Source organism: Sardina pilchardus, chromosome 9 (genome assembly GCF_963854185.1).
Source record: "Sardina pilchardus chromosome 9, fSarPil1.1, whole genome shotgun sequence".
NCBI lineage: Eukaryota > Metazoa > Chordata > Actinopteri > Clupeiformes > Clupeidae > Sardina > Sardina pilchardus.
Genome location: NC_085002.1, coordinates 33,767,199 through 33,794,804, shown reverse-complemented (window position 1 = coordinate 33,794,804; position 27,606 = coordinate 33,767,199). Strand labels below are relative to the sequence as shown.

Here is a 27,606-nt window from a genome sequence, read left to right as displayed (position 1 = left end):
AGAAGGTGCATTCTCAACCCGTACCCACTGTAGTTTCTCAATATCAATCCGCCACTGCCATACAGGGAACAAAGTAGGCTATTGCAATGCGATGCAAGGTTAGTTTTATTTCTAACATTGTTCTATCAACACAGGCATGTGCATCGATAGTCTGACGTTATAATTTATTTATTTGTTTCGGGGGTTCTGTGGAGTGTTTTCAGTGGCAAGCTGGATGTTACTGTTGACTTGCGTTATCTCGGCACCAGGTTAGCACGAAATGAACGCTGCAGCTCAAGGAAGGGCAGAAATTCACTGAAAATGGTCTTCACCGACCTATATCACCCCGACTAAGTTGGAAATGAGGTCCTATGTCCAAAATTCCGAACTATTCCTTTAAAGGAGTCGACTACTGACGGATATGCGGTCTTCATCATTAAATGCAGTTGAAATGCGGGTTGAAACTTTCTGCCGCCTGGTGGTTGTTTGGGTACATTGCTTTAGCCTCGAAGAAAATGGGCTTGACAGCCGGGATCTCTTCGGGATTGCAGCGGCAAAAGGTGCATTCTCAACCCGTACCCACTGTACAATCGAACCCTCCAGTTACAAGCTCGAAGCCCTAACCAGTAGCTAACTCATGTTTTTCTTTCCAACACAACACATGTCAGATCAATGTGAAGCACCAAAGTACTGAAACAGTAAGGCAAATGAAGACATGGGATTCCTTGGGATTCCATTTCATTGTGTTCCCATGAACAGTGTTGCCAAAAGTTTTCTTTAAGACCCCTGTTGAATGCTTAACATTATGTAAAGCGCCATGAGACGTGTAATGTTTTGGCGCTCTATAAGTGAAATTAAATTGAAAATTGTATTTTCAATAAATAAGTTATATTATGAGAGGAAAATATTTTTATTTGGTGTGAAATACACACATATATCTGTTTTTTATGCTTTTTTGTTTGTTTTATAATTTGTTTTTCTATTTATTTCATCATTATTTTATTACAGTTTTTATCAAATGCTAAAACACAAAAGCCAATCCTCTAAACCAAATGACTAGTTGTTTAAACACATTTACTAAATCTAGCCACATTTCACATGAAAACACTATTCACAAAACACAATCCTCCGTTCTCATAAATCTAAGCACATTTTTCCTTGCTAAAACACACGTTGCAAAACATATTCTCAAATGAAAGCTCATGTGATGCAAAATGCTTGCCACAGTCAGCAATAACGGAACACAATGAACACACCTGGCATCATTTATTACACACGACTCCAAATTGAAGACACTTGTTGCTAATGCGCACAGCGACTGTGGTGTGTGTGTGTGTGTGTGTGTGTGTGTGTGTGTGTGTGTGTGTGTGTGTGTGTGTGTGTGTGTGTGTGTGTGTGGTGTGAATGAAGAAAATAAAAAAAACTTCACACCCTACCCTGATCATGATTTCAAGAGTATTGTTGTGTGCAATAGATTCTGGTTTTTGCATTGAGTTGTGTTACAGTAGTGTACTTGCAGAATTTTCTGCACTCTTCATATGAAACTCAAACTCTAAATGCCTAATCCTCTGCAGAGATCTAAGAAGATCCGTTACTCTTAAGTTTTTTAAAAGAAAATAAAAAAAATATGCATTGGCATTTATGAAACAAAGAACTTTCTCAAAAATTGAGCATTGTGTTTTAAATTGTTTTGCTGTGGTGTGTAATGATGTGTATAGTGTTAACATTTTTGAAAGCTTCGAGCTGCTCCTTTGGTGTGAAAGTTTGAGTTTTGAAGTGAGAAGGTGTGGTTGTGCTTATGTAGCTTTAGAAAAGGGTATTGTGTTTAGACATTGGGGAACATGGAGGAAACGTTTGTGAAATGTGTTTTAGCATTTGAGAAAAACTGTAATAAGCGGCTGCTAGCACAGGTGTCTAAAAAAAGACAAAGACTTGCACTTTCTGTTTGCAGTTTTGTATTATACAGTATTTGAAAAAGGGAAAAAACACTGCACTTTCAGAAATATCCAATTTTTTTGGCATTATTCTTGAGAGTTTGAGACCCAGTTTACAGGCTGTTAAAACCGGCTGTGCTAGAAAATGTTTTTGAACAAAATAGCTGTTGAGCCTATGACGTCAGACTTAACAACCGAATAGAGTGTGCTTTACAGTGACAAATGTTTTTCTTCAACTATATACTCACTTGTTGCAGATCCAGACCCCCTTGAGTGACTGATAAGAGAGGATGTGATCCAAATTCAGAGCTTTCAAACACCTTGAAAGGAGAGAAGAGACAGGAATTACTGTGTGACACACTGTGTCAATAATGACATTTTTAATGTACATGTATACATCATCATACCAAATATGTATACGTGGCCTTTCAAACAACTGCACTGATTCTGAAATACTGCATGGACAAGCCGCTTGATAGAACAGCTTTATGCAATAATATTCATATGTATAGAGACCTGACTTTTACACAAAACATCTACATGTCAAAAAATTAGGGGAAAACCTCTGATAACCATCTCCCATGAGCACAGTTTGATACTCAATTCAGAAATGCTAGTGTCGTTGTAAATATCACGATAAACTCACACCTTGACCGCATTTCGTTCTATAGTAATGCGCTACTACAAAACTAGCACAAAAGTTAGAGTGGCTGCATCTTGTTGTTGCATGGCAACCATTCATATGGAGGGAATATATTTCTTGGCGGAAGAAAGATGATCTATGAATACATTGTTACATTGTCGTAGCTGTGCCTTCGTTTCATGAAATCTTGCTAGATCGACGTAGTAACCGTTTTAGAAAAGCAATAAGCCACTCGAGTCCGTGGGTTATACTGTATAATCGAACAGCTACGCTTCGCGTCGTGCCTAACAATGCCCCTTAGCTGTTCGATTATACAGTATAACCCATGGCCTCTTGGGGCTTATTGCTTAAGTCTACAGTCCAGACCTATTAAATAAGGTGCATCATGGAATGAAAAGCATGATTAACTCATTGGCTGCCAGCCATTTTACGTGCAGAGCGCTCCATACTGGCAGACGTTTTACAGCATTTTGACTGTTTTTCCAAGATCCACCGAACGGTGAGTTCTTTGACTATGTAAACACCGAAGGTACCAAATGAAAGAGTAGACTCTCTTCTTTCTTTGTTTCTATCGTTTTCCGTTATTTAGTAATCGTCAGTAGAACATGGGATAGTTTTGCTAAAAACATCTGTTTTTGACCAAAGAATGGAGAAAACGATCTTCTTGTGAAAATCAACTTTTTAACGTTAGCGTTTCAGTAGTGTGTCAACCACGATTGCACTGTTATCTCGTCAGTCTCGTCAAGGTTGCTAGGGACTCTGATGGTCGCTATAGGCTCTGAACAGGACGGTAGACTTAGCAAGCTAGCACTAGCAAAGTTGTTGTTAGTCTATATAGCAATATCCAATGTAAATGGATACCGTTCACGTGTTTTCCATACTTGATGTAAGAAGTAAGCATATTTATTCCCTGCACCGCGTGCAGACTAGATCCACTGTGGTCGATCTTCAGTGTGTTAGCTTGTTGTATGTCTCTGCATGTGCACTCTGCAGGCAGATACTAATAATCCAAATGGCACTGCTGTCATCTAGCGGTTCGGATCGCTAGTACAGTCTGTTTACAAGCCTGAAACTCTGCCAGATCTTTCCCAAGCCCACCCATGAGCCCTCCCCATTGAAAAATGCAATTGACGTCTACGTATATGTGTCTAAATTGACGTTTAAAGACGTCAATGGCAGTGAATGAGTTAAGAATACCTCATACTGTAGAGCAACTGAAACCCTATATCAGGCTAGCCTGGGTGTTCCCATGCTGCCTTGCGCACAATTTGATTCACACTGTTAAGGCAGTCTGGAAACTATCACCCTAATTTTTGCCTGAGAGAGGGGACCAATCACAGAACGGGGGGAAAGCAAGACGATGAGGAGATGCAGCTATGCACAGACACATTTGATAGACATCCGTGCGATGAACGATAAACGGATCTGGGCATTTTTTGAAAATTTAATTTTCACACCTGGTCCCCTTTAAAAGAACCAAACTCAGTCCTCTTTAAGTGGACCAAAAAGTGGACCAACAGAAAAAGAACTCAGTTCTTTTTGTGTTCACTCTGTGAGTTTGAGAAAGAGGACTGGGTTCTCTCCCTGGTCCAGTTAAGCTTTGTTGGGGCCTCAGTCCTCTTTCTGTTCACACCAGGTCCTCTAGAGCACTCAGACCCCTACTGCACTGAATCAGAGAGGGTTAAAGCGGAGAGAGAGGCCCCAACGTTCGACCATTTCCGCGTTCTATTATTTCAATGGTGTTGGGAGGGAATCCCCCTATGCAGACCAGAGTACGCCCTCGCTGCATTAATGTCAATGGGAGACTTGTGGAATGTTATCAATAAATTGGTCATTATGGCTTTCTGGATTTGTTGACGGCATTTTGGAAAATTTTGTCATGATCTGTAAGTTGTTCCAATCATTTCAAGCCTAATAGTGTAATTTTTAGTGTATGAATCTGTTAAGAAAATAACTTAATATCAGACTATGCTGCTGCCGATTACTGTCTGGTTTCTAGCCAGCTAGCTAGCCGCTTAGCTAAGGTAACATTTTAAACGGAGCAGTATTTCTTTGAAGTGACAACTACCTGAATAACATTAGTGACATTAGTTAAAGTGGGTAGTTTATACTCCAATGAACTTGCAACGGTATATACAGTTTAAGCAGAGTCTTTCAACCATATGACCTGGCAGCGCATAGCTGTAGCCTATTGTTATGGTTAATGCCATTCACTTACATCGCTTTTTAAGCTGGCATTTGCTAGCTCGGTTCACAGACTAATTAAATTATTCAGTGCGTGTCCTATAGAATGATTCATTGGTATCATGCATTATTTTAGACAGTAATACTGTAAACACAATTATGTTTATCTGCTCTTATCATGTCAAGAGATAGAGTTTATTTAGTGACTACAGTCCCGTTTTGCTCCCAAAGTAACGTATTGTGTTGCAGTATCTTGATAGTAATGAAGGATCTTTGACTGAATCCTGAGTCCCGGCTGCGACGGTCACGTGACCAAGCTACGGCAAACGGAGAAGGTTAAACCACAGTGCAAAAAGGCGAATGGATTAGGCGAACTGTACCGCGGACTTTTTAGCGAACCGTACTGAGACCACCTCCCGAGGTAGTCTCAGTTCGGTTCGTTTTAAAGGGGTCTGGGTACGGTTGGAGTGTTCACATATGCGCAAAAAAATGCTGAGTCATCAATCTGAGTTCGTTTAGATGGCTGAAAGGGACCAAGTGTGAAAACACCCTAACGTTTGGTTGCCAGACCACGTCTCATTTGAGAAGTGGTAGGTGCTAACCAGGCTAATATCGGGCAGGAATAGGACAACATTTAATTCTCAAAACTCTAGCAACTAGCTTTCTCAGTTCCTAAACATTTACAGAATTTTGTTAAATGAAGAGGTGAATGAAGCAGCACAGTAGTAAACATTCCCTGTCCCAACATGTTGCTGGCATTACAAAAAACATTATCACATAGTTTCCATGAAATAGTAATTTTCAACAATATGCTGTCTGTGTCCTTTTTGCTGTTAAATATGGGTTAAATATGGGATATTATCACAATCAGTTTTATTTGCATTTTACACCATGTCTTGACCTTTTCTGATTTTGGGTTGTATGTAGAGCATAGATACATTACTTTCACCACCATAAACCTGGTAAAATCTTTGTACCTGATTTCCAGCAAGAAGCACTCCAGGTGTTGGGCTCGGTCTGTATGGAATAGTAGCTCCTTTTGGGGGGGACTTGGAAGACAAACACAAATCGAGAGATAAGCATAAAGAACAAAAGTATGCAATATTCTAGCCTGGGTATACCCATGCTGCCTTGCACACCAGTTTGTTTGCGCTGCTAGGCAGCCTGCATTCCATGGACTTGATTTTCGCCCCAGCAAAGGAACCAATTACAGAACGGGATACAGCAAGACGGTGATGACGTCTATGCGACACACCGAAGCTTGTGTTTTGGTTAAGAACCAAGCCAGCTTTTGTTCAAATCTACACACACCCATCACTACTGTGTAAACTAAAATGTTAATTTATCAAATGTTATTTTGAAGTATTAAAACACATATGTCACCTGGTATGATTAATACCATTGGCTATGATCTGTATACATACAGATGCATTTGATAAGACATTCGTAGAGCCCAATAAACAGCTCTGGTCATGCCACGTAAACCATGCTACCAACTATGTGTTCTTGATAAAAAAAAATGTCTAGAAGGTGTATAAATCCTACCTCCAATATTACAGTGCAGATAAGTTTGACACATTGGATGATTGCGTCTTGTGTGCCAGATATTGTGACACCTCGCTCAGTGGAGTTTGGAAGGAGGTCTCCAGCTACCTGTACCTGAGCTCCTGTGCTCTGCCAGAAAGAAGAGCAGATATATGGTCTGGTGAGCTTTCGCACTGGAAAAAAAGCATTTTGTGCAAAACCACTCTCATGATTAGATAAGTATCACCACACCCTGCATCAGAGGAAGCTGAAAAGTTGGCTTGACACTACATTACACATTACCTCATTCCTACTGTCAGAAATAGAACAATAAATATAAAGTAAATTAGGCTTTATTGGCATCATAATGTATAAACTAGAAAATGTAATTCCATGGAAGGAATTACCATTACATGTAAATGTAAAAAGGTTGCTGTGTGTCAAACATTGTATTTGTTAAAAAGACAACATATGACACAGTAGGCTAGAATAGATAAATAATTAGCCTAACCCAATTACAGTTCCACTGAAATTACTTGAATTATTTAATTACTTGAAAAGTGATTTATGAAAAGGCAAATTGTGGACAGTAGGCTAGGCCCTATTTTGGAATATAACTCTTAATTTATTAGAATAAAAGACTGAAATGAAGTTGCCAACTTCAGATGAGTTGCAAGCACTGACACTTTAGGCTACTGAAGTTCACCTACAGTGAAACGACTGGTAGGATAGCTAAGCTTACATAAATATCTACACTTTAATGCAGGTAAAAAGTATACATAGGCTAACACATTGTCCTAACCGAACGCGATGCGAGCGAACATTAGCGATAAAATCCATTTAATTCCATTGTTTTCAATTGGAGTGTCCAGACTGAAGCGACGCGAGCAGCGCGACGTTTTTAACACTGTGTCCTAACTGCAAGCGACGCAACGCGACCGGATGCGCGCAACAAATTCAGTTCCATTACTGTATTTTCAATTGGAATGTCCTGACTGAATGCGATGCGACCGAATGCGACAAGTTGCTTTGCTACGCGACTTCTTCAACCCTGTTTTGCCGCTCTGTCCGTTTCTATTTCTAGTCGCGTCGCGTCGCCTTGACATTAACTTCTTCACGACGTAACAAAGGTTCATTAAAGAATGTTAACGGTTACAATGTGGACACAAACTATCCAGCGCAACGCGACAGTCGCGCAGTCGCTTACAATTAGGACACGGTGTTACAATGTGGACACAAACTATCCAGCGCAACGCGACAGTCGCGCAGTTGCTTACAATTAGGACACGGTGAGAGAACTTTTGTCAGACGCCCCGTTTCTATTTTCTTTTTGTCGCTCGCATTGCTCTACTATTCTGAATGAGAAATATGGAATCCCGTGACGCAACACAATGCCATATTTAACGGATTCAGTGTAGACAGACAATATTGACAGTGTAACACCTTGTCCTAACCAGATCCAAGCGAGCGACTATCAATTTTGTCTGTCTACACTGAATCCGTTAAATATGCCATTGTGTTGCGTCACGGGATTCCATATTTCTCATTGAAAATAGCAGAGCAATGCGAGCGTCAAAAAGAAAATAGAAACGGGGCGTCCGACAAAAGTTCTCTCAAAACGTCGCGCTGCTCGCGTCGCTTGCAGTCTGGACACTCCAATTGAAAACAATGGAATTAAACTGATTTTATCGCTAATGTTCGCTCGCATCGCGTTCGGTTAGGACACGCGATGCGAGCGAACATTAGCGATAAAATCCATTTAATTCCATTGTTTTCAATTGGAGTGTCCAGACTGAAGCGACGCGAGCAGCGCGACGTTTTTAAGAGAACTTTTGTCGGACGCCCCGTTTCTATTTTCTTTTTGTCGCTCGCATTGCTCTACTATTCTGAATGAGAAATATGGAATCCCGTGACACAACACAATGGCATATTTAACGGATTCAGTGTAGACAGACAATATTGACAGTCGCTCGCTTGGATCCGGTTAGGACACGGTGTAAGAGATTAGACCCCATTGGAATACGGAATACAATCAACGATGATGCTATGCAGCAACAGGTAGGCCTAGGAAATTATATAACAAATGTAACGTTAGCTTATGGTAGGATATTTTAATGTAGGCTACACAAACATATTACATAACGACTGCTAGCTTGCTAACAACAAACATGAGAATGATAGCAATGTAGTTTGTAGCCTACTGTAGAAACGACTGTGAGAAGAAGGCTTAAGGGGCATTCACATACGTCGCTACTCGCACATCGCTCCTCGCTTTCGTTAACTGTCAATCATCTCTATTCTACATTCTGATTTGGTACTCGCTTCACTCGCTTCACTCGCATCGCTGGAAGTTAAAATTATTTTAACTTTGTACCCGCCCACATCGCATCGCTAGTCCTCGCATCGCCTGTCCTGGCCACATTCAGCTAGAACACATTCACTTTACATTGACAGTTCTCGCTCAGAGATGGGCGAGTAGCGACGTATGTGAATGCAGCTTTAAACCTAAATGGTGCAACTCGCATCTATCAGATTGGACTTCACTTAGGTCGCTGAGTTAGGACGTTAGCCGCGAGCTGATTGTCGTTAGCTAAATATAGTGCTTACGTTAACGTTAGGTAAAGTTTGATTGTCTTTATAACGATTGATAACGTCACCGAGAGCTAACCGGATACTGTAATGACAAGCAAATCAAGAGAGTAGGCTACTGCAGGAGATAAGACGATAACGTTCTGTGGCATGGTTTCAACGTTACAGGGGAGCTACACCAGAAGGCCCGATCACATTATAGACGGCATGCGCTGCGCTCACCGCTAGGTTGCTCTTGGTTGAGATAACGTTCTACGATTTTTGTTGCTGTTACCGCTGCTATTTCTATGGTTACTGCTGGGCTCCGCGCAAAAGACCATTCACTTACAGCGCGCCGCGGTCAAAGTTGAACATGTTTCAACTTTGACCGCGGCAAGCGCAACAGCGGCAAAGCGGCAAAATGCCGCCGGCGCTGCGCTTTGCTGAGCACAGCGGCAGACCCGTTTTTGCGCTCTCAACCCATTGAAATGAATGGGTTTCATAGCGCATGCCGCCTGTAATGTGATCGGGCCTAGACGCGTAACTGAAGCGTTCCGTTCGCGCCGCGTATGTTGCAGCCGGTCGCAGCAGTTAATTATCACTGTAGTCAATGGAAGTAGCTACACCAGACGCAACAGTGGCGCGTACATTCGAAAAAAATAGACCCATCTTCTAAAATGGATTTTACGCGTCGCGAACGGAACGCTTCAGTTACGTGTCTGGTGTAGCTCCCCTGTTAGATTGCTTCTTCTAGTCACTAACGTTACAGTCAGAAAAGTTTAAAGCGGAGCGGAGGATATGAAGGTCATGTAGCCTATCTTGTTACAGCTGCCTACAGCTTAATGAGCACTACGTAACAATACATCTTTGCCGCCAAAGCGTCTCAACGTTAACTCTATGGAAGTTTTTAACACTTTTATCGTAAATATCTCAAAATGTATAAAGTTCACAAATGTGAAAAATACATAGAACAAATCTCCGTTTCAAGACCTTTGTAGGAGTGGTTGAACGACGTCAAACGGTTCAGTGGTTTTAGAGCCTTTGATCGTTGATTTTGGTCGGAGGAAGAATAATAATTTTAAGAAGAACAGGGATAACAGTACATTGCATTTACATGCAATGTAACTATGCAGCACAGCGAACAATTAGGGAAAAAAAGAGAGAGAGGTCTTCTGGAGGAGAAAAAAATAAACATTTTCTTCACAACTCACCTCCCTGATCTCCTTGATTTTTGAACCACCCTTTCCGATGAGTGAGCCACACTGGCTGGCAGGAATAACCAGGCGTAAGGTGACTGGAGGTTTGCTGGAGACTGTACCATTGGCCACAAGAGCAGTAAGATCCTGAGTGACAGAAGCAGAGAGGAGTAAATATGAAAAGGAAGATGCTTCCAACTGTTTTCAATTGAATTGTGTCTAATGTACACAAACTGAGAAAATGTGACACTAAAAACACAGCTAAACCTTCTGTATACAACTCTACGTTCAGTAAAGAATACACTAAATCAACATCTTGCTTGAAGCTACAGTAACCTAGCGGGGGTGCTGCCGAACTACAGCAATGCATGCACGGAGACACAAATCAAGCACTCTGTGTTAGTTAGGGTTGCCACCTAATCAAGCACTCTGTGTTAGTTAGGGTTGCCACCTATGTCTGACCAAAATCCTGGACATTTGGGCAACCCAATCAAGCCTATTACTTATAAGCAGCGGGACCTTCACACATCTACCCATGACAAAAATTGCCTCACTGCAGCGAAACAGATTGTTTACTAAATATTATTACTATATGCTATTATTATATTATATTATATTATTTTGTTTTTATTAGTAATATAATTGTAATACTATTCATCTGCTAGAGTTAATTGCTTTCAATATGTCTAATCTTTATTATTTTGGTTGATTTGGTGGGCACAGGTAAAAGGTTAATTTTACGCATCATATAGATTGGGTTGTCCAATATATATTATTATTATATAGGCTATATGAATATATTATTCAAATGATATAGATAATAATGACAAATTAATTTGGTTAAATACGGTTATTATGATTCTGTTTAATTCATTTATAAATGGTGCACTGCCACCTTAAGACTCTTGACAGTCAGTGGCGCTCGCAATTTACAATGCTCAGGAGTACTACTCTTCACATTTCTCTTTTAAACGTTTTTTATGGTATATGTATATCAGTTATCTTATCAACAATGACAAGCCAGCTGGTGCTCTCTCTCCCTTTCGTGCGCGCTCAAACGCGTTCTCAATTACGTTATGAGTAGGCTAACATAACGCAAATTAGAATTGCTGCACTAGATATTTCAACGAGTAGGCTATCATCTCTATGTATGTAACATGCTGTTTTGATATTGACATTGTAAACGTTCTCTAAGAAGAGGGTAAAGCAGTTTGCAGTAATGTTAACCACAACGTCGTTGCTGGAAAGAAATAGGTTATCATTGGCTGTTCGCTAAGTGTGGCAGGCCAGATCTATGATAAACTAATGCATGCTCGGCGGGTTGCATTAAAGTGCGTGGCGGGCCGTAGTTTGGACAGCATAGAAAAACCGGGACATTCAATGTCCCGGGAGAATATTATTTTTCCCCTGGACAGACCATTAAAAACCGGGACAATCAGGTGAAACCGGGACTAGTGGCAACACTAGTGTTAGTTCTGGCAGGCCGCGTAGTCAAGCCCGCTGTCAGCTGTCAGTTTCTTATTGGCTATGCCAAACCCAGCCTGTTATATTTCTCTATACTTGAAGAAACGGAGACGGCATTCAGTTCACTGTTTATTCCAGCAACACACTCATTGAACTAACGTACAGGGTGTAGCGTATCTCACATATATTATTCACCAGCAGAGGGCGCTCCAACACAACCCCAAACCCTATATACGTAACTAAACAAGGATACAACACTCCTCCCTTTTTAGTAACTAAATCATCTACTATAAAAATGCTGTAAACACATTACTGTAAAACAGGAATACAGGTTAGCATCTCATAATGTTAATAATTTGCTTGCCTTTTAACTCATGCAAAACTAAACAACCTCACACTCTTTATTTAATTTTCAAGGCTACGAACTCATGACTAAACCCTGGCCTTTGAGGCCATTCACTTAAAGGAAACATAGAAATCATAAGTCCAGTCTCTTTGGAGCTGTGTGGTATCTCTGTGGATATTTTCTTGGTTCAGGTTCGGTTGTGGGTGCTCTGACTGGTGTTGAAAGTGGCGTTCGATATGCTGTGGGTGTGGTGATCACTGCACTTGCAGGCGTGTGTGTGTGCAACTGTTGTCTTGGTGTCATGATCCTGTCTCTACTGATGGCTTCAGTAGCTCCTGCAGTTCCCGGTAAGTTCATCTCCGGTGTCTGGTGCTCCGGTGTCTGGTGCTCTGGTGTTTGGGCATGAGGGGGGTCATTGTCAACAGGCGCAAAGTCCATGGTTTCCTTGGAGGACAGCAGGTGGTCAATATGGACAGTGCGCTCTCTCACACCATCATTAATCAGATAGGTCACAGGGCCCTGACGCTTCACAACTGTAGCCCTACTCCATTTCTCCTTCCCCTCACGGAAGTTTCTCATTCTGACCAAGTCACCTGCATTCAAGGTCCGCAAGGTAGAGGAAGACCGATCATGGTGTGCCTTTTGTTTTGCCTGCTGGGCTTCCATGAATTTGGCACGGTCCGGCCTGAGGAGACTGAAACGGGTCCGCAGCTGACGTTTCAAAAACAGCTCGGCTGGAGTACATCCCGTGACAGAATGTGGCGTACTGCGGTACATAAGGAGGAAGTTTGCTAGGCGATGCTGTAGGGAACATTTTGGGCCTTTTTGATCCTCACTCAGTACCTGCCTCATCAAAGATGCCTTCAGTGTCTGAACGGACCGCTCAGCTGCCCCATTTGAGGCAGGATGGTATGCCGGAACCAAGGTCTGCTTGACACCATTATTTCTCAAGAACTGTTGGAACTCTGATGAGGTGAATTGAGGTCCGTTATCACTGACACATTCTTCTGGCAGGCCATGAGAAGCAAACAGACCACGGAGGACTTCAATGGTTTTTAATGCTGTTGTCACAGTCATGTGCACAACTTCAAGCCATTTGGAGTGGCTGTCCACCACCACCAAGAAATGTTGCTTATCCTTTTCAGCAAAATCAATGTGGATTCTTTGCCACACTCGGGAAGGCCACTTCCAGCAGTGCAATGGTGCAACTCCCGGCATGTGTCGTACCGCCTGACAAGCTTGGCAGTCCTGCACTCTATTTTCGATATCATTATCAATTTGAGGCCACCACATACAGCTTCTGGCTAACGCCTTCATACGGCAGATGCCCTGGTGTCCCTCATGCAAATCATTCAGCAGCCGTTGTCTGTGTATTGGTGGAATGACTACTCTCAGTCCCCATAGGATGCATCCATGATCAGCTGACAGCTCTGTCCTCTTATTGAAAAAGAGTTTCAGTGAAGAATCCCGGAGCTCATCCGGCCATCCCTCCAAAATATAATGCTGCACTTTGCTGAGAATTGAATCTTTCTTTGTGCCTTCTGCTATTTCACAGGCTTGTACCGGGAGTTCATCCACATAAGAGAAATAAAAGATCCCCTGTTCAGCAGCTGTGTCATCCATCTTTGTTTCTGGCAGCCGAGACAATGCGTCAGCATTTCCATGATCCTCTGATCTGCGGTATTCTATGTCATAGGTGTAGGCCATTAGGATCAGTGCCCAGCGCTGCATCCTCAGCGCCGCCAATGTCGGAATGGCTGAATGGGGCCCTAAAATGGCCAACAATGGCTTATGGTCTGTAATCAAGGTGAATTTCCTCCCGTAGAGATACTTATGAAATTTCTTAACCCCAAAGATAATCCCCAGCGCCTCCTTTTCGATTTGAGCATATTTCTTCTCCGCCTCTGTCAGAGTGCGGGATGCGAATGCAATTGGCCTTTCTTCCCCATTTGCCATCACATGGGAGATCACAGCACCCACCCCATAAGGTGATGCATCACAAGCAAGCCTAACCCTTTTCTTTGTGTCATAATGCTCAAGTGCTTTACTTCTCAGTAGCTGTTCCTTGCCTTGTTTAAAGGCAGTCTCACAGCCTGGAGTCCATTCCCATGGAGCATCTTTCTTCAGCAATGCATGCAGTGGCTGGAGTAGTGTGGCTAAGTTTTCTAGGAAACGTCCATAGTAGTTCAAGAGGCCCAAGTACGATCTTAACTCAGTCACATTGCTCGGCCTAGGTGCATTGACTATGGCCGCCACTTTTTCCTCAGTGGGATGTAGCCCCTGTCCATCAATGAGATGTCCCAGGTACTCCACTTGGTCCTTCATGAACTGACATTTTGCTCGTTTGGCTCTCACTCCATATTTCTCCAGCCTGCTCAAGACCTCTTCAAGTCTCTTTAAGTGTGTTTCTCTTGTGCTTGCCGTTATCAATATATCATCCAAAAAGCAGGTGACTCCATCCAGACCCTGCAACACTTGGTCCATCACCCCTTGGAAAATCGAAGGTGCACTGGAGACCCCATATGATAGGCGATGGTATCTATACAGTCCACGGTGAGTATTGACTGTCAGATACTTCTCTGAATTTGGGCTTAGTTCGAGTTGCTGGTACGCATGTGACAGATCCAGCTTCGAAAACCATCTACCCCCTGCCAATGTTGCAAAGAGATCTTCTGTGTTGGGTAGAGGATAGGTTTCCTCCTCTACACTCTGGTTGATGGTGACTTTATAATCACCACAAATTCGAATGCTCTTGTCAGATTTTGGGACGACAACTAAAGGGGAGGCCCAGTCACTACGATCAACTTTTGAAATTATTCCCATTGCCTCCAGTCTGTCCAGTTCCTGTTCAACTGTCCCTTTCAAAGCATAGGGCAGGGGTCTGGCTTTCTTGAAGATGGGCGGTGTCTCTGGCTTAATCCTGATGTGCGCTTTGAATCCACGGATTGTACTAGGCCCCTCGTCAAACACTGACTGGTAGCGTCGCATCAGTGCCAATACCTCCGGCTCTCTGTCCCCTCTGCTTTGCACTGTGAATATGTTTGCCCAGTTTATCTTAATCCTCTTCAGCCAGTTCCTCCCCAGCAGTGCAGGGCGGTCACCCTTCACTATGACCAGTGGTAATGTCTGTCTCTGAGCCTCATATGTCACTGCCACAGTCATTTGGCCCATTATAGGAATGGTGTCCCCATTGAAAGTGATCAATGTCAAGTTGCATGGTTTTAAGGGTAAGTGTGACAAGGTCTTTATGTATGTTTTTTCTGGCACTAAGGTCACTGCAGCTCCAGTGTCCAACTGCATTCGGACTGAGGCACCTTCTATGTTTAAGTCTATTCCAATGCCATCTTTTCCATCTGTAGCTGTATAGACTGAGTATACACCAAATAGTTCATTTTCACCCTCACTAACCTCATCTTCGTTATTTTCCTCCTGCTCAACATATTGTGTTGTCACAGTTTTTCCACTCCTGCACATGCGAGCAATATGTCCAATTTTTGAACAATTGTGGCATTTTTCTGTTTTGAACCTGCAGGCAGTGGCTGTATGTCTGCCTCCACAACGATAGCAAGGCTGCCTTCCCATGTCCACCACCGATCTATTCAGCTGGCTACCACTTGGAACTGAACGTCTAGTTTGGTGATCAATTCTTGTTTTCTGTCTGGATATCTGATGTACATCTGACACCTCCTTTGGTTTCCCCGCAATTTCCACTGTATTTTTAGATGCCATTTCCATTGAGCTCGCAATGTCACAAGCAGCCTGAAAAGTTAGGTCACGCTCTGTCAGCAGTCTTTTTTGAATGGCTTCTGTTTTCAGACCACAGACAAATCTGTCCCTTAAAGATTCATCCAAATATCCGTCAAACTCACAGTATCTGGAAAGCTGTTTCAGCGCCACAATGTATTCAGCTACACTTTCTCCCTCTTGCTGATTTCTCCGTTGGAAACGAAATCGCTCCGCGATCACCATTGGTTTTGGTTTGTAATGGTCTGTTAGCGCCTTGCAGAGCAGCACGTACGTCATTGTGCTAGGCTTTATCGGAGCTGTTAAGTTCTTCAATAAACGATAAGTTTCTGCCCCAATTGTAGACAGAAATGTACTGACCTTTTTGTCATCGGGCACTTCATTTGCTATTGTCCACTGTTCAAAACGTTCAAAATATGACTCAAAGTCCTCGTCTGATTCCTTATATTCTCCAATACTCCCGATTTGGAAAGATGCCATGATGCTACTTTGCTAATTCCACTTCGCTAGCTTCCCAGTTTTCTTACTGCTGAACTTTTCTTTGCTGTCTTTCCTGAAAGATTTTTTTCCGTCTTCCTTATCAAGTACTGTTCGTTTTCTTTAGCCTACTTGCACAATAATCCCATCCTCGTCGCCACTGTTATATTTCTCTATACTTGAAGAAACGGAGACGGCATTCAGTTCACTGTTTATTCCAGCAACACACTCATTGAACTAACGTACAGGGTGTAGCGTATCTCACATATATTATTCACCAGCAGAGGGCGCTCCAACACAACCCCAAACCCTATATACGTAACTAAACAAGGATACAACACAGCCCACATCAGCTGTTCCACTCAGCTGATTGTTTCATTCGCTCGCAATTAGTCTCTCTCATAAGGGCGCCTTATTTAAAGCCTACCTTACATTGACAGACTTTGCAAAGATTTGGAAAAGATTTTTGAAAGACTACAGTCTCAGACCCTCTCACATCTAAAGACAATTCATTGAGTTTTTAGTCACAGTCTAGTTACAGGCCAGTCTCAGATTAGGATTTTGCAAAGACTGTGGGTCACTATTTACAAGACTGCTGCTAGATTCCTTAAAATTATTTCCATCGTGCACTAGGCTACACGTCATCATCAACAGGAACTCACATGATAGCCTACTCATATCAAAGTATTTTTTTCGCGTTTCTGCAGCATTGTTTGATGTGTGACATCACTAACAGATATAGAGTTGTTCTGTCACGTAGAATAGCCGACCAATAAATTATAAGAAATTAAATAACAAATAATCATATAGGCTACAGCTTTCGCTTATTTTGCCCCTTCCTGTTTCGTGTTCGACCGAGTCGCTATTGGTTTTTAATGTTCACGTCACTATTTGCATGAGCCACGACTGAAAAGACTTCCGATAATATCAAACATGTTTGATATTGTCGTAGCGGCAAAACTAGAAAAAGACTGACTCCGACGGACTTAAAACCGCTAAGATTGGCACCTTACACTAAACGATTTAGATGACGGGAGTGCGCCGAGATTTTAGCACAACTCCCAAGATTTCCACCTTGTCGCCGACTGTTAAAACAGACCAAAATCGTGCAATGTAAGCCAGCCTTAAGCTGCGTCAGTCTGGACTGCTTTCTCTGCTCGCTGCTTTGCAACCCACCTCCTCCCCATCTCCACCTCAAAGTGGTTTAACTAAAAATAATGACACACTGTTGTCATTGTTGCTTGCTCTGTTTGGGGGAAATATAGTTACTCTCCCAGTTTAATCTGGGAGGGTAGTCCCCTGAGGAGGCTGCTGTTCCCTGTCTAGGCTTTTCCATGGAGCTCATGGAAAGACAGGGAACTTCCTCTGAACAGAGCCATACCGGCAAATACAAAATAGAACTGGTTTTAAAGATATTTCTCTCTTGTGTATTTTTGACTTAAGTGGTCCTGATAGAAATGTTTTGCTAAACAAATCGTAAAAATCAAGTTCTAGGTCCGGCAATGGAAAAGAGCCTTGAGATTCAGATCAAGGCTCATAGAGGGCCAATTCAGGATAGGCCATTGTTTTTTTTTGCTTTTGCTTTACTTAGCCATTTTTAGTTGCTTTTAGGTGTGAGTTTTGGGTCGTTATCCTTTTGGAGGATCCATGACTTGTCACTGAGACTCTTGTTCTCTGTACTGGGCAGTATGCTTAGCTCCAGGATACCTTGATGGCGTAGCATTCCCTGTCAAAGATTAACATGCATGTTTGTGTGTAAGTGTACATCAGGTACCTCCTCCAGTTTGACTGTGATCATGGTGAAGGCTCGAAACACACATTCAGTGGGGCCCGTGATGGTTATAATCCGTTCTGGACAAGAACCCTCTGAAATGTTGATGCGGGCACTGCTCTGTACAGACATAACAAACACAATTCATTTGTGAGTACATGTGTGTCTTTATTCTAGCTCAAAATGTCATGCTCAGCTGATATGTCCTTGTATTTTTGTCTGTTGTCTTTCAGATATACAGTGTGGAGCACATGTATTTGATACCATGCTAAAACAGGAATATAAAATCATCATTTGACAATTGATCTTAATGCCTTAATTAAAAAAAAATGAGTAAAAATCAAACCGCCAAGGACACCAATTTTCTTTGTGATTGAAGAATGTATCGTAAATAAATAAATGTTTTCCTTAAATGCTAGGGGAAGGAAGTATTTGACCCCCTATGTAACCCTATGGGAAGTTAACCCATAGGGTTAACATAGGGGCAGGCAGATTTTTATTTTCAAAGGCCAGCTATTTCATGGATCCAGGATATCATGCATCCCGATAAAGTTCCCTTTGCCAGTAGGCCTATTAGCCTGTTTGATTTGCATTGAGCTCAATGAGCATCAAACAGGCTAATAGGCCTACTGGAAAAAGCACCATGCCAATCTCTAGCTATGGTGAAGGGTATGTGATGATGTGGGGTATTTTAATTCCAACGGCCAAGGGAACTTTATCAGGATGCATAATATCCTGGATCCATGAAATAGCTGGCCTTAAAAAAAAACTGCCTGCCCCTATGTTGTTAACCCTATGTGTTAAATTCCCATAGGGTTACATTGGGGGTCAAATACTTCCTTCCCCCTAGCATTTAGGAAGAACATTTATTTATTTACGATACATTCTTCAATCACTAAGAAAATTGGTGTACTTAACGGTTTTATTTTTACTCATTTTTTTAATTAAGACATTAAGATCAATTGTCAAATGATGATTTTATATTCCTCTTTTTAGGCAACTATAGCATGGTATCAAATACACTTTCTCCTCACTGTATAGTCTATGAAAACAAATTCTGAAAGCGGGGGCAAGGGTGAGAAAGGTGCCATTACATTCTCTTTTTTCCTCCAGTGTAGCCATTGATGACTCTGTGCTTTGCTGTAAATCCTGCAGCACTGATCTTAATATAAACTCAACTAGTGCTTTAGGTATTATCAAACATCTTTTTTGTTTTTTCTTTCTCATTGACCTCCGTCAATGGTTCCCAGGACACAGGCATAAGTCCATGAAGGACGAAAGATAAATAAATAAATAAATACAGACAAAGCAAACAGTCTAGTAATATAATACAGTACAGATTGATCGTCAGAGGGTTCCTGAAGAAGACATTGTTCGTTTGTGTGTCGTTCGTTCCAGACAGTAAAAGTTGGTTCTCACAGGGCATTCATTGACGTTAATGGAAGTAGCAACTAGCTTCTTTGATGATATTTCAGACTTACTGCTTGCTGCTCTGCACAACTGGGGGACATTACCATCTAGTTTCTAAGGTGTGTGCAGCTAGCTCATGAGATGAGTTTGTGCAATCTCCCTAAGTGGAAAGATATCCTTTGGTTGAAAATAAATCTCTTCTTTAATCTCTCAAATGACCTTTTGCTGGAATGCTTATAAGCCTGGGTCCTAGTTCTTTCCCCTTAATTTCTACTGTTGCAACTCTCACTGGTAACTTTGTTAACTTATCCAACAAACTATTAATAATGCACGACTATAAACAAATCAGTCATCAGAACTGCAACTCTTGCTGCAGCCTAGCCAAGTTAACTTCCCACTTCTCAAACTGACTAGTCAAGTCAAGTTTATTTATACAGCGCATTTCATACACAGAGGTCATTCAATGTGCTTTACATAAACAAAAAAGCATAGATGAATAAGCATAGATGAGCAAAGGTCACATGACTTTTGGCGATTGGTAAAAAAGTTTTGCACACTTGTAAATTCGTTTCGTACCCGCAGATCTATTTCGTGTCTGTAGAAAACAGATACGCACTTGCAAAGGGAAAATCTGTGCGTGCAAAAAACGTTTGCAAACTCACAAAACTTTTTTCCACACAGTGACAAAACGGATTTGCAGATGTACGAATAATTTTTACATGCACAAAAAAAAATGACAACTACAAAATATTTTTGCTGGTGCACAAAACATGTTTACGAACTCAAAATATTTCTACAGACACACAAAACTTTTGGCGAGGATTTTATACCATACAAGCCTACCTAATTGTCGTGAATGTATGTGTCAACCATAATACACAACATGCTAGGTGGCGCTATAGAGTCCCTAAGCCACAACCTGGGCCAGAGCTCTGTCTCTGACTAGCAATAGCAATAACACACAAGCCCACCAAATTTGGTTCATTTTCGTGAATGTATGTGTCAACCACAACAGACTACACGCTGCCAGGTGGCGCTATAGAGTCCCAAAGCCACACCTTAGGCCAAAGCTCTGTCTCTGACTAACGGTAGCAATTCCACATGTAGCTGCCAAATTCATAATCATAATCATAACTCAAATTTGTCTAAGCTTCACTATGTAGTTTAAATGTAAAAGTTGTTCAGATTAATAACACACACATGCCCACCAAATATGGTTCATTTTCGTGGATGTATGTGTCAACCACAACAGCCAGCGAGGTAGGTGGCGGTATAGAGTCCCTGAGCCACACCCTAGGCCTACGTGGCACGGGTAAGAGGATGAGAGAATAATAATAATAACTAGAAAAGCATTTCCTGAAGGAAATACCAGTGCATGGAAAGTTATTGCTAGGATTATGCTAGGGTACTTAAAGTGATTACTAAGATGTTGCTAGGCTAAATAAAGTGGTTACTATTCTATAAAAAGTGGTTACTAGGTTGGTTGCTAGGGAAATCAAGTTGGTTGCTAGGGAAATCACGTGGGTTGCTATGGTGGTTGCCAGGGTGTCATTATGGAAGTGGTTGCTAGGTTGTTACTAAGTAATTTTAGTGGTTGCTTTGCTATAAAAAGTGTTATTTTAAATATAGTTTGATAAAGTTATTGAAATTGGGAGAAATAGAGAGAGTGATAGAGAAAGTGAGAGGAAGTGAAGAAAAAGAAGTGAAAGAAAGTGGGGATGACAAGTGAGCTATCCAGTTCAATGGAGAGACACACAGAGAAGAAGTTCCATTGAAGTTGCTGAAGTCAGTGAGAGAACACTGGCAAAGTTGATTCCATTCTATTTCTTTAAAAGCTAATTATGATGTCACAAAGCCAATGTTAAGTCTATGGCAAAATTAAGTTTAGTTTTTATTCAATATTTCAAAAAGTAAAAGTCGTAGAAATATGAAAAGTAATAGGCCGAAACTTTGATGCAAGAGCTACGTGACAAAGTTTGAACCAAGTTCCTACGATAAGCGGTTAGAGTCAAATTAGGGCCTGGAAGAATAATAATAAAAATAAAAATAATAAAAAGAAAAAGCCTAGGAATAACAATACAGTGCATTTCCATGCACTGTAATAATAATGATAATCTGAGCAAAAACAATAGGGCCTTGCACCTACGGTGCAGCCGCTGCTACAGCGGCCGCACCTCGGTGCTCGGGCCCTAATAATTCGACTGAGGGCTGGAGATTGCGAAGGAGCTGAACATACTGACAGATGAACTCAAAGCTGGCACTGGGTGGTGTACACAAATGATGCGGCGCAAAGGGCTGACACTGCGTTGTAGAACAAGTTTGGCCCAGCGCCTGCCCTCAGACTTCGAGGAGAAGTTGCTGTCTTTTCAGCGATATGTTCTTAAAGAGACCCTATGCAACTTTTTCATAGTCATAAAGAAATCGTTGTTTTGCTTGACTGACCAGTTTCATCGAAAACAGTAATATTTGCTCCTGCCCCCAGTGTCCTTATCCGCTATTGCAACCTTGCAGTTTGTTCAGGAGGCGATCACTCCTGTTTACATCTGGAAGGCTGAAACGCGTAAGGAACAATAAGAACCACGCTTGCAATTTATATATTTATAGCATATGTATAAATATACACGCTAAAGCTGTCGGGGAAGCTCTGCAAAGAAATATGCAAGCATAAAACGAGCGAAAAACGAAACCGAAACCGGAGATGAAATCGCCAATCCTGCATAGTTTCTCTTTAAACTGAGGAAGACTCACTCATACCCCCTGGATCAGATAGAGAATCCTGACCAAACACCAGTGTTTTTTGACATGCCAACATCTGTCACTGTTGCAATGAAAGGGTACAAATCAGTTATTGTGCGATCTACTGGAAATGGAAAAAAAAACGAATCACTGTAATGTTGACATGTCTCGCTGATGGGACCAAACTTCCCCCATGTAATATGTGATAATAATATGTGATTTTGAAACGTAAGACTATGCCAAAGGAGACTAAAGCCCTATTCGGACAGGACTTATTTTACAGGGGGATGTAGAGTAGGCTAATGCAGGTTTATCACATAACCTCTGTAATGCAAATGTCCAATTCGGACGGGACTAGGGCTGTGTCCAAAAGTCAAGCGTGCACGCTGGATCGTACCTTCTTTCCAGTAGCGCCTCAGTTAGCTTGCTCCTCAGTATGCGTCCCTACCTACATTTGGACAGCACTAACTAGTTACCTGCGTCACCTGACTCGGGGAGGGGGTGTGTTGATGATTTGCATGACGTATGGAGCTTGACCTGCGCTGCGCAATGAATTATGGGATATCTGAGGCCAAAAAGATGCATCGATGCACGCTTGGAAATCACGCCAAACGAAGTACCCATCTAGTGAGAGCAGGGGGTCAGGATTTGACTGATTAGCTTCACCGATTATCAAGGCAATAACTCGTCGCCATTTTCCAGAAATACATCATGTCCGGTGCCGTTTCTCCTATATTCTCCTCATGCTGATTGGTGGCTGTTCCACTTAGCTTGGGCACAAGCTCTCCTTCTGTACTTTATGTCAATCAGTAACCTGGCACTTAATTGGCTAAGTAAAACGGCACCGGAAACAAGCCCCTTGAAACGCCATGTTGAAGCCTGAAAAAATCATTCAATTTTGGCAATTTTCACTAGCCTAGCATTCCCATTGAAATGAATGGGGGCGGGACTTGTTCACTTTCTCCAGTTCTTATAATAGGCTCGTTCACGATGAGCTGCGGCTGACTTAAGCTTGCTTCCTACGTCAACGAGAGCTTGAGAGTCTTATCGAATATCACACGCAGCTGGCCCCGGACAGTCCAGCTGAGCTGCCGTGTGCCTGACTTCAGTTGCGGGAGACCTCGCGGGGGATATCGCGGGATTTTGTACTAAATATAGTATAACTTTCATTTTTACTCATTAAAATGAGCATGATGAATAAATGAATAAATTGATATGATGTGTTTAAATAAACCACTGTTGTCATACAGTTAACAGGCCTGCATTGTAGCACATTAATTAAATATCAAGTGTTTTTTCGTGTTTTTCGTCTATTTAACCAACAGCAAAAAAATAGCATACTATCCTCACGTTTTCAGTAGGCTAGCCTACCGCTGTTCCAGAAATCACAAATAAGAAGGTATCCCTTCGATTTCTGTTCATTTTGGCACATTCTAACGTAAGGAGCAAAGGATCTAGAACAGAGCAAGATGGATCATAGGGATAAGTTCCAGCGTCGTCCCAGACGTTGGCTACAGTGCTGTTCGTAATATATGGATCGATCCATCTTGGTCCGCTCTAGAGTCTTTGGTAAGGAGGCAGAACGAGACACCTGTCATACTCGTTATGGGGAGATTCCTTCCAAACGGCCCTATCACAACTGTGAACTGACGTCATTGGGGTGGTTTTCAGCCTGTGCAGTCGCTAAAAAGACAACTGCGCTGGCCAAACTAAAGGCTGGCTTACATTGCACGATTTTGGTCTGTTTTAACAGTCGGCGACTACATTTCCAAAATGGGAGTTGTACTAGAATCTCGGCGCGCTCCCGTCATCTAAAGCCTACCTTACACTGACAGACTTTGACAAGATTTGGGAAAGATCCTTGAAAGATTGTAGTCTTTTAACTAATGCCCCTCATTCAAGCTTTACTCAAAAGACTACAGTCTTTCAAGAATCTTTCCCAAATCTTGTCAAAGTCTGTCAATGTAAGGTAGGCTTAAATCGTTTAGTGTAAAGCTTACACTGGCAAGATTTGGGAAAGATTCTTGAAAGACAGTAGTGTAAAGTCTGAATGAGGGGCATTAGTTAAAAGACTACAATCTTTCAAGAATATTTCCCAAATCTTGTCAGTGTAAGGTAGGCTTAAAGCCTACCTTACATTGCCAGACTTTGCAAAGATTTAGAAAAGATTTTTGAAAGACTACAGTCTCAGACCCTCTCACATCTAAAGACAATTCATGTCTTCATGATAGCCTACTCATATCAAAGTCATTTTTTCGCGTTTCTGCAGCATTGTTTCATGTGTGACATCCCTAACAGATATAGAGCTGTTCTGTCACGTAGAATAATTAGACTAATAATTTATATGAAATGAAATAACAAATAATCATATAGGCTACAGCTGTCGCCTATTTTGCCCCTTCCGTTTTCGTGTTCGTCGACCGAGGTCACTATTGGTTTTTAATGTTCACGTCACTATTTGCGTGAGCCAGGACTGAAAAGACTTACGATAATATCAAACATGTTTGATATTGTCGTAACGGCAAAACTAGAAAAAGACTGCCTCCGACGGACTTAAAACCGCTAAGATTGGCACCTTACACTAAACGATTTAGATGACGGGAAACGCGAAAAAATGACTTTGATATGAGTAGGCTATCACGTGAGTTCCTGTTGATGATGACGTGTAGCCTAGTGCACGACGGAAATAATTTGAAGGAATCTAGCAGCAGTCTTGTAAATAGTGACCCACAGTCTTTGCAAAATCCTAATCTGAGACTGGCCTGTGACTAGTCTGTGACTAAAAACTCAATGAATTGTCTTTAGATGTGAGAGGGTCTGAGACTGTAGTCTTTCAAAAATCTTTTCTAAATCTTTGCAAAGTCTGGCAATGTAAGGTAGGCTTTAAGCCTACCTTACACTGACAAGATTTGGGAAAGATTCTTGAAAGATTGTAGTCTTTTAACTAATGCCCCTCATTCAGACTTTACACTACTGTCTTTCAAGAATCTTTCCCAAATCTTGCCAGTGTAAGCTTTACACTAAACGATTTAAGCCTACCTTACATTGACAGACTTTGACAAGATTTGGGAAAGATTCTTGAAAGACTGTAGTCTTTTGAGTAAAGCTTGAATGAGGGGCATTAGTTAAAAGACTACAATCTTTCAAGGATCTTTCCCAAATCTTGTCAAAGTCTGTCAGTGTAAAGTAGGCTTTAGATGACGGGAGCGCGCCGAGATTCTAGTACAACTCCCATTTTGGAAATGTAGTCGCCGACTGTTAAAACAGACCAAAATCGTGCAATGTAAGCCAGCCTTAAGGTGCCAATCTTAGCGGTTTTAAGTCCGTCGGAGTCAGTCTTTTTCTAGTTTTGCCGTTACGACAATATAAAACATGTTTGATATTATCGGAAGTCTTTTCAGTCGTGGCTCATGCAAATAGTGACGTGTTCGCGTTCGTGTTCGCATCATGGCTGCCTCACGTACTTTGCGGTCGTTTGGTGCGTCGGTCGTGCACGTCGTCGCAAGTGAACATGACGCGTCCGCGAGATGCAATGCTGATAAGAAAGTAGGGGGCGATCACTCCAAAAAAAGGTGACTGCAAGATGCATTATCGACATTGAAGCTGGGGGCAATCATGAGAGTAAACAATGGCACATGGCCACATCCACATCTGATGTTACTATAGTCTCCCCCTCGTGAAGACCTCAAGTTGGCTGCATAATGCTGCAGCGAGTCTGTACACAGGACACAGCAGGTCGCACACGGGCGCATACGCTTACGCTTGGTCTAACAGCAAATATAATCCCAGCCTTACACTGAGCGGCTCCTGTCAGACGATCACGCACTAACGCCTACGCTACGGGAAAGCTTCACAAGCCAGCTGTGCATCTGCTCTGCACTTGGATCCTCCAAGCATGGGATGCCATAAGCCAGGAGAGCATCGTTCATGGGTTTAAGAAAATGCTGCATATTAATGCCCTTGATGGGAGCGAGGATGACATTCTGTGGGAGGGGCTCGTGGAGCATCATGATAGTGAGGACAGTGAGAGTGAGCATAGGAGGGAAAGTAATCTCATCGCCATCTAGTGGTTGCGTTCCTAGAGGCTAGCGGGAGGGGATGGGATTTTCTTTAAAAAAAAATATATCTCAGCCCATGATGGGAACTTAGTTAAACGCCCTCAATATGCTATGCATTTAGGTCAGCTCTATTGCTTCCAGTGGTCATACTTTATTTTTTAGGATCAGTTTAATTGTTTTGAGTTTGTCTGTAACATGGTGATAACGAACTACAGTACTAGCTACAGTAGCATTTGACGTCACCAGTTTGGGCGCTTCATCTCCAACTGATCAAAACGGCAATTTGCTGAACTGGCTTTATTTTTGTAATAACAGAGAGCGATGTAAACCGCGTGGTAATTACCTTTATGTTGGGATAACTTGTGTTGTGCTCCTACTCACACAAGAGCTGGCAGTAAGTGTGATTGTCTACTAACTAACCAACTAGCTAACAGGCTAATAAACAAACCATGCTAGGCGAGTAATGTCGTGGAAGGGTGTCACGTCACTTGTAGTTGTAGTCCATTTATGAAATGAAACGAGCAATTACGTTTTTTTTAATTAAGGCGAAATAGGGTCTGATATTTTCACAGTTAGTAGATTATTACAGTATGAAGACTGAAAAATATTTTTGGTGGATAAGATCGCTGGTATAGCTGTGTAGTATTTATTTGAAAAGTCGGTCTATGGGAATTAACATTGGAGCTGCTCTTCGATAGGAACGCAACCACTTGGGGCGCTGGTTTTCACTTTCCCTCCCTATAGCGAGGCAGGGGATGTGAGGAATAGGCCAAGTTTAATGTGCAGCATAAAGGCCCTTTGCACTGCTGTTCAGGTTTGCCTGAAGACTTTAATGTCAGATGTGTTTGATTAAAAGCAGATGGTTATTTTCTATCTTCACAGTACCACAGTTACATACAGCCTATAATGCATTTTTGTGGAAAGGTTATTCATTCATTCCCTCATCCATTTATTTCTAAACTCATTCATTGACAGATTGCAGTTTATTTTGTGAAACATTAATCCAAATATTTAATGAATGGTGTTCAAATGTTTTTTTCCAGTGAATTATCACTAGAATCAAATAAAATGATTTTCTGTTGAAAACCATATTTTTTCCCCTCATAAAATAAATCTGGAAAATGGGGGTCGTCTTATATTCGGGTGTATACGGTATTTCAGTGTGTAACCACAGATGTGATCTGGACCAGGGGCTTTCTTGATCTGTGTCCTTCTCAAACACTCCACCACAGACTCAACTGTGATGATGACAGGGTCACTCGGGGTCAAACTAGTGATGATATCCGCCAACTGAGACTGGTGATCTTTCTCAAACCTGGGGCCTATTTCACAAAACCAGAGTAAGTAGATCCAAGATAAGTGACGACACACGCGGTTGACCAAGCCTGGTCAAAGTAAACATGCAAAACACGTTTCACTAATGCTGAGCGCAGATGAGTTGAGGCGGCTAGGTCAAGCCAGGTGTAAGTTATTCGGTATGTGTGCGCGTTCTCGTTTCTCCTCCAAATAACTCACGGTTGGAATAAAAAAGACGCGAAAAATAGCGTCTTGCACACAAAGTGAACAACCGCT

The 27,606-nt window shown here is 41.9% G+C and overlaps 2 protein-coding genes across 2 annotated transcripts in view; both read right to left on the bottom strand.

Annotated features, from left to right (window-relative positions):
* pcbp4 (poly(rC) binding protein 4) overlaps positions 1-27,606 on the bottom strand; it is a 129,476-nt gene that overhangs the window by 41,869 nt on the left and 60,001 nt on the right. Inside the window, exons 5-9 of the mRNA XM_062544837.1 lie at positions 17,834-17,950; positions 10,044-10,175; positions 6,286-6,414; positions 5,718-5,789; positions 2,162-2,233 (exon numbers count right to left, since the gene is read on the bottom strand). Coding sequence (XP_062400821.1) covers positions 2,162-2,233; positions 5,718-5,789; positions 6,286-6,414; positions 10,044-10,175; positions 17,834-17,950 — 522 coding nt within the window. The remainder of the gene's footprint in view (positions 1-2,161; positions 2,234-5,717; positions 5,790-6,285; positions 6,415-10,043; positions 10,176-17,833; positions 17,951-27,606) is intronic.
* LOC134092076 (uncharacterized protein K02A2.6-like) lies at positions 11,971-15,312 on the bottom strand. Its single transcript, XM_062544878.1, has one exon. The coding sequence runs from the start codon at positions 15,310-15,312 to the stop codon at positions 11,971-11,973; it is 3,342 nt and encodes a 1,113-aa protein (XP_062400862.1).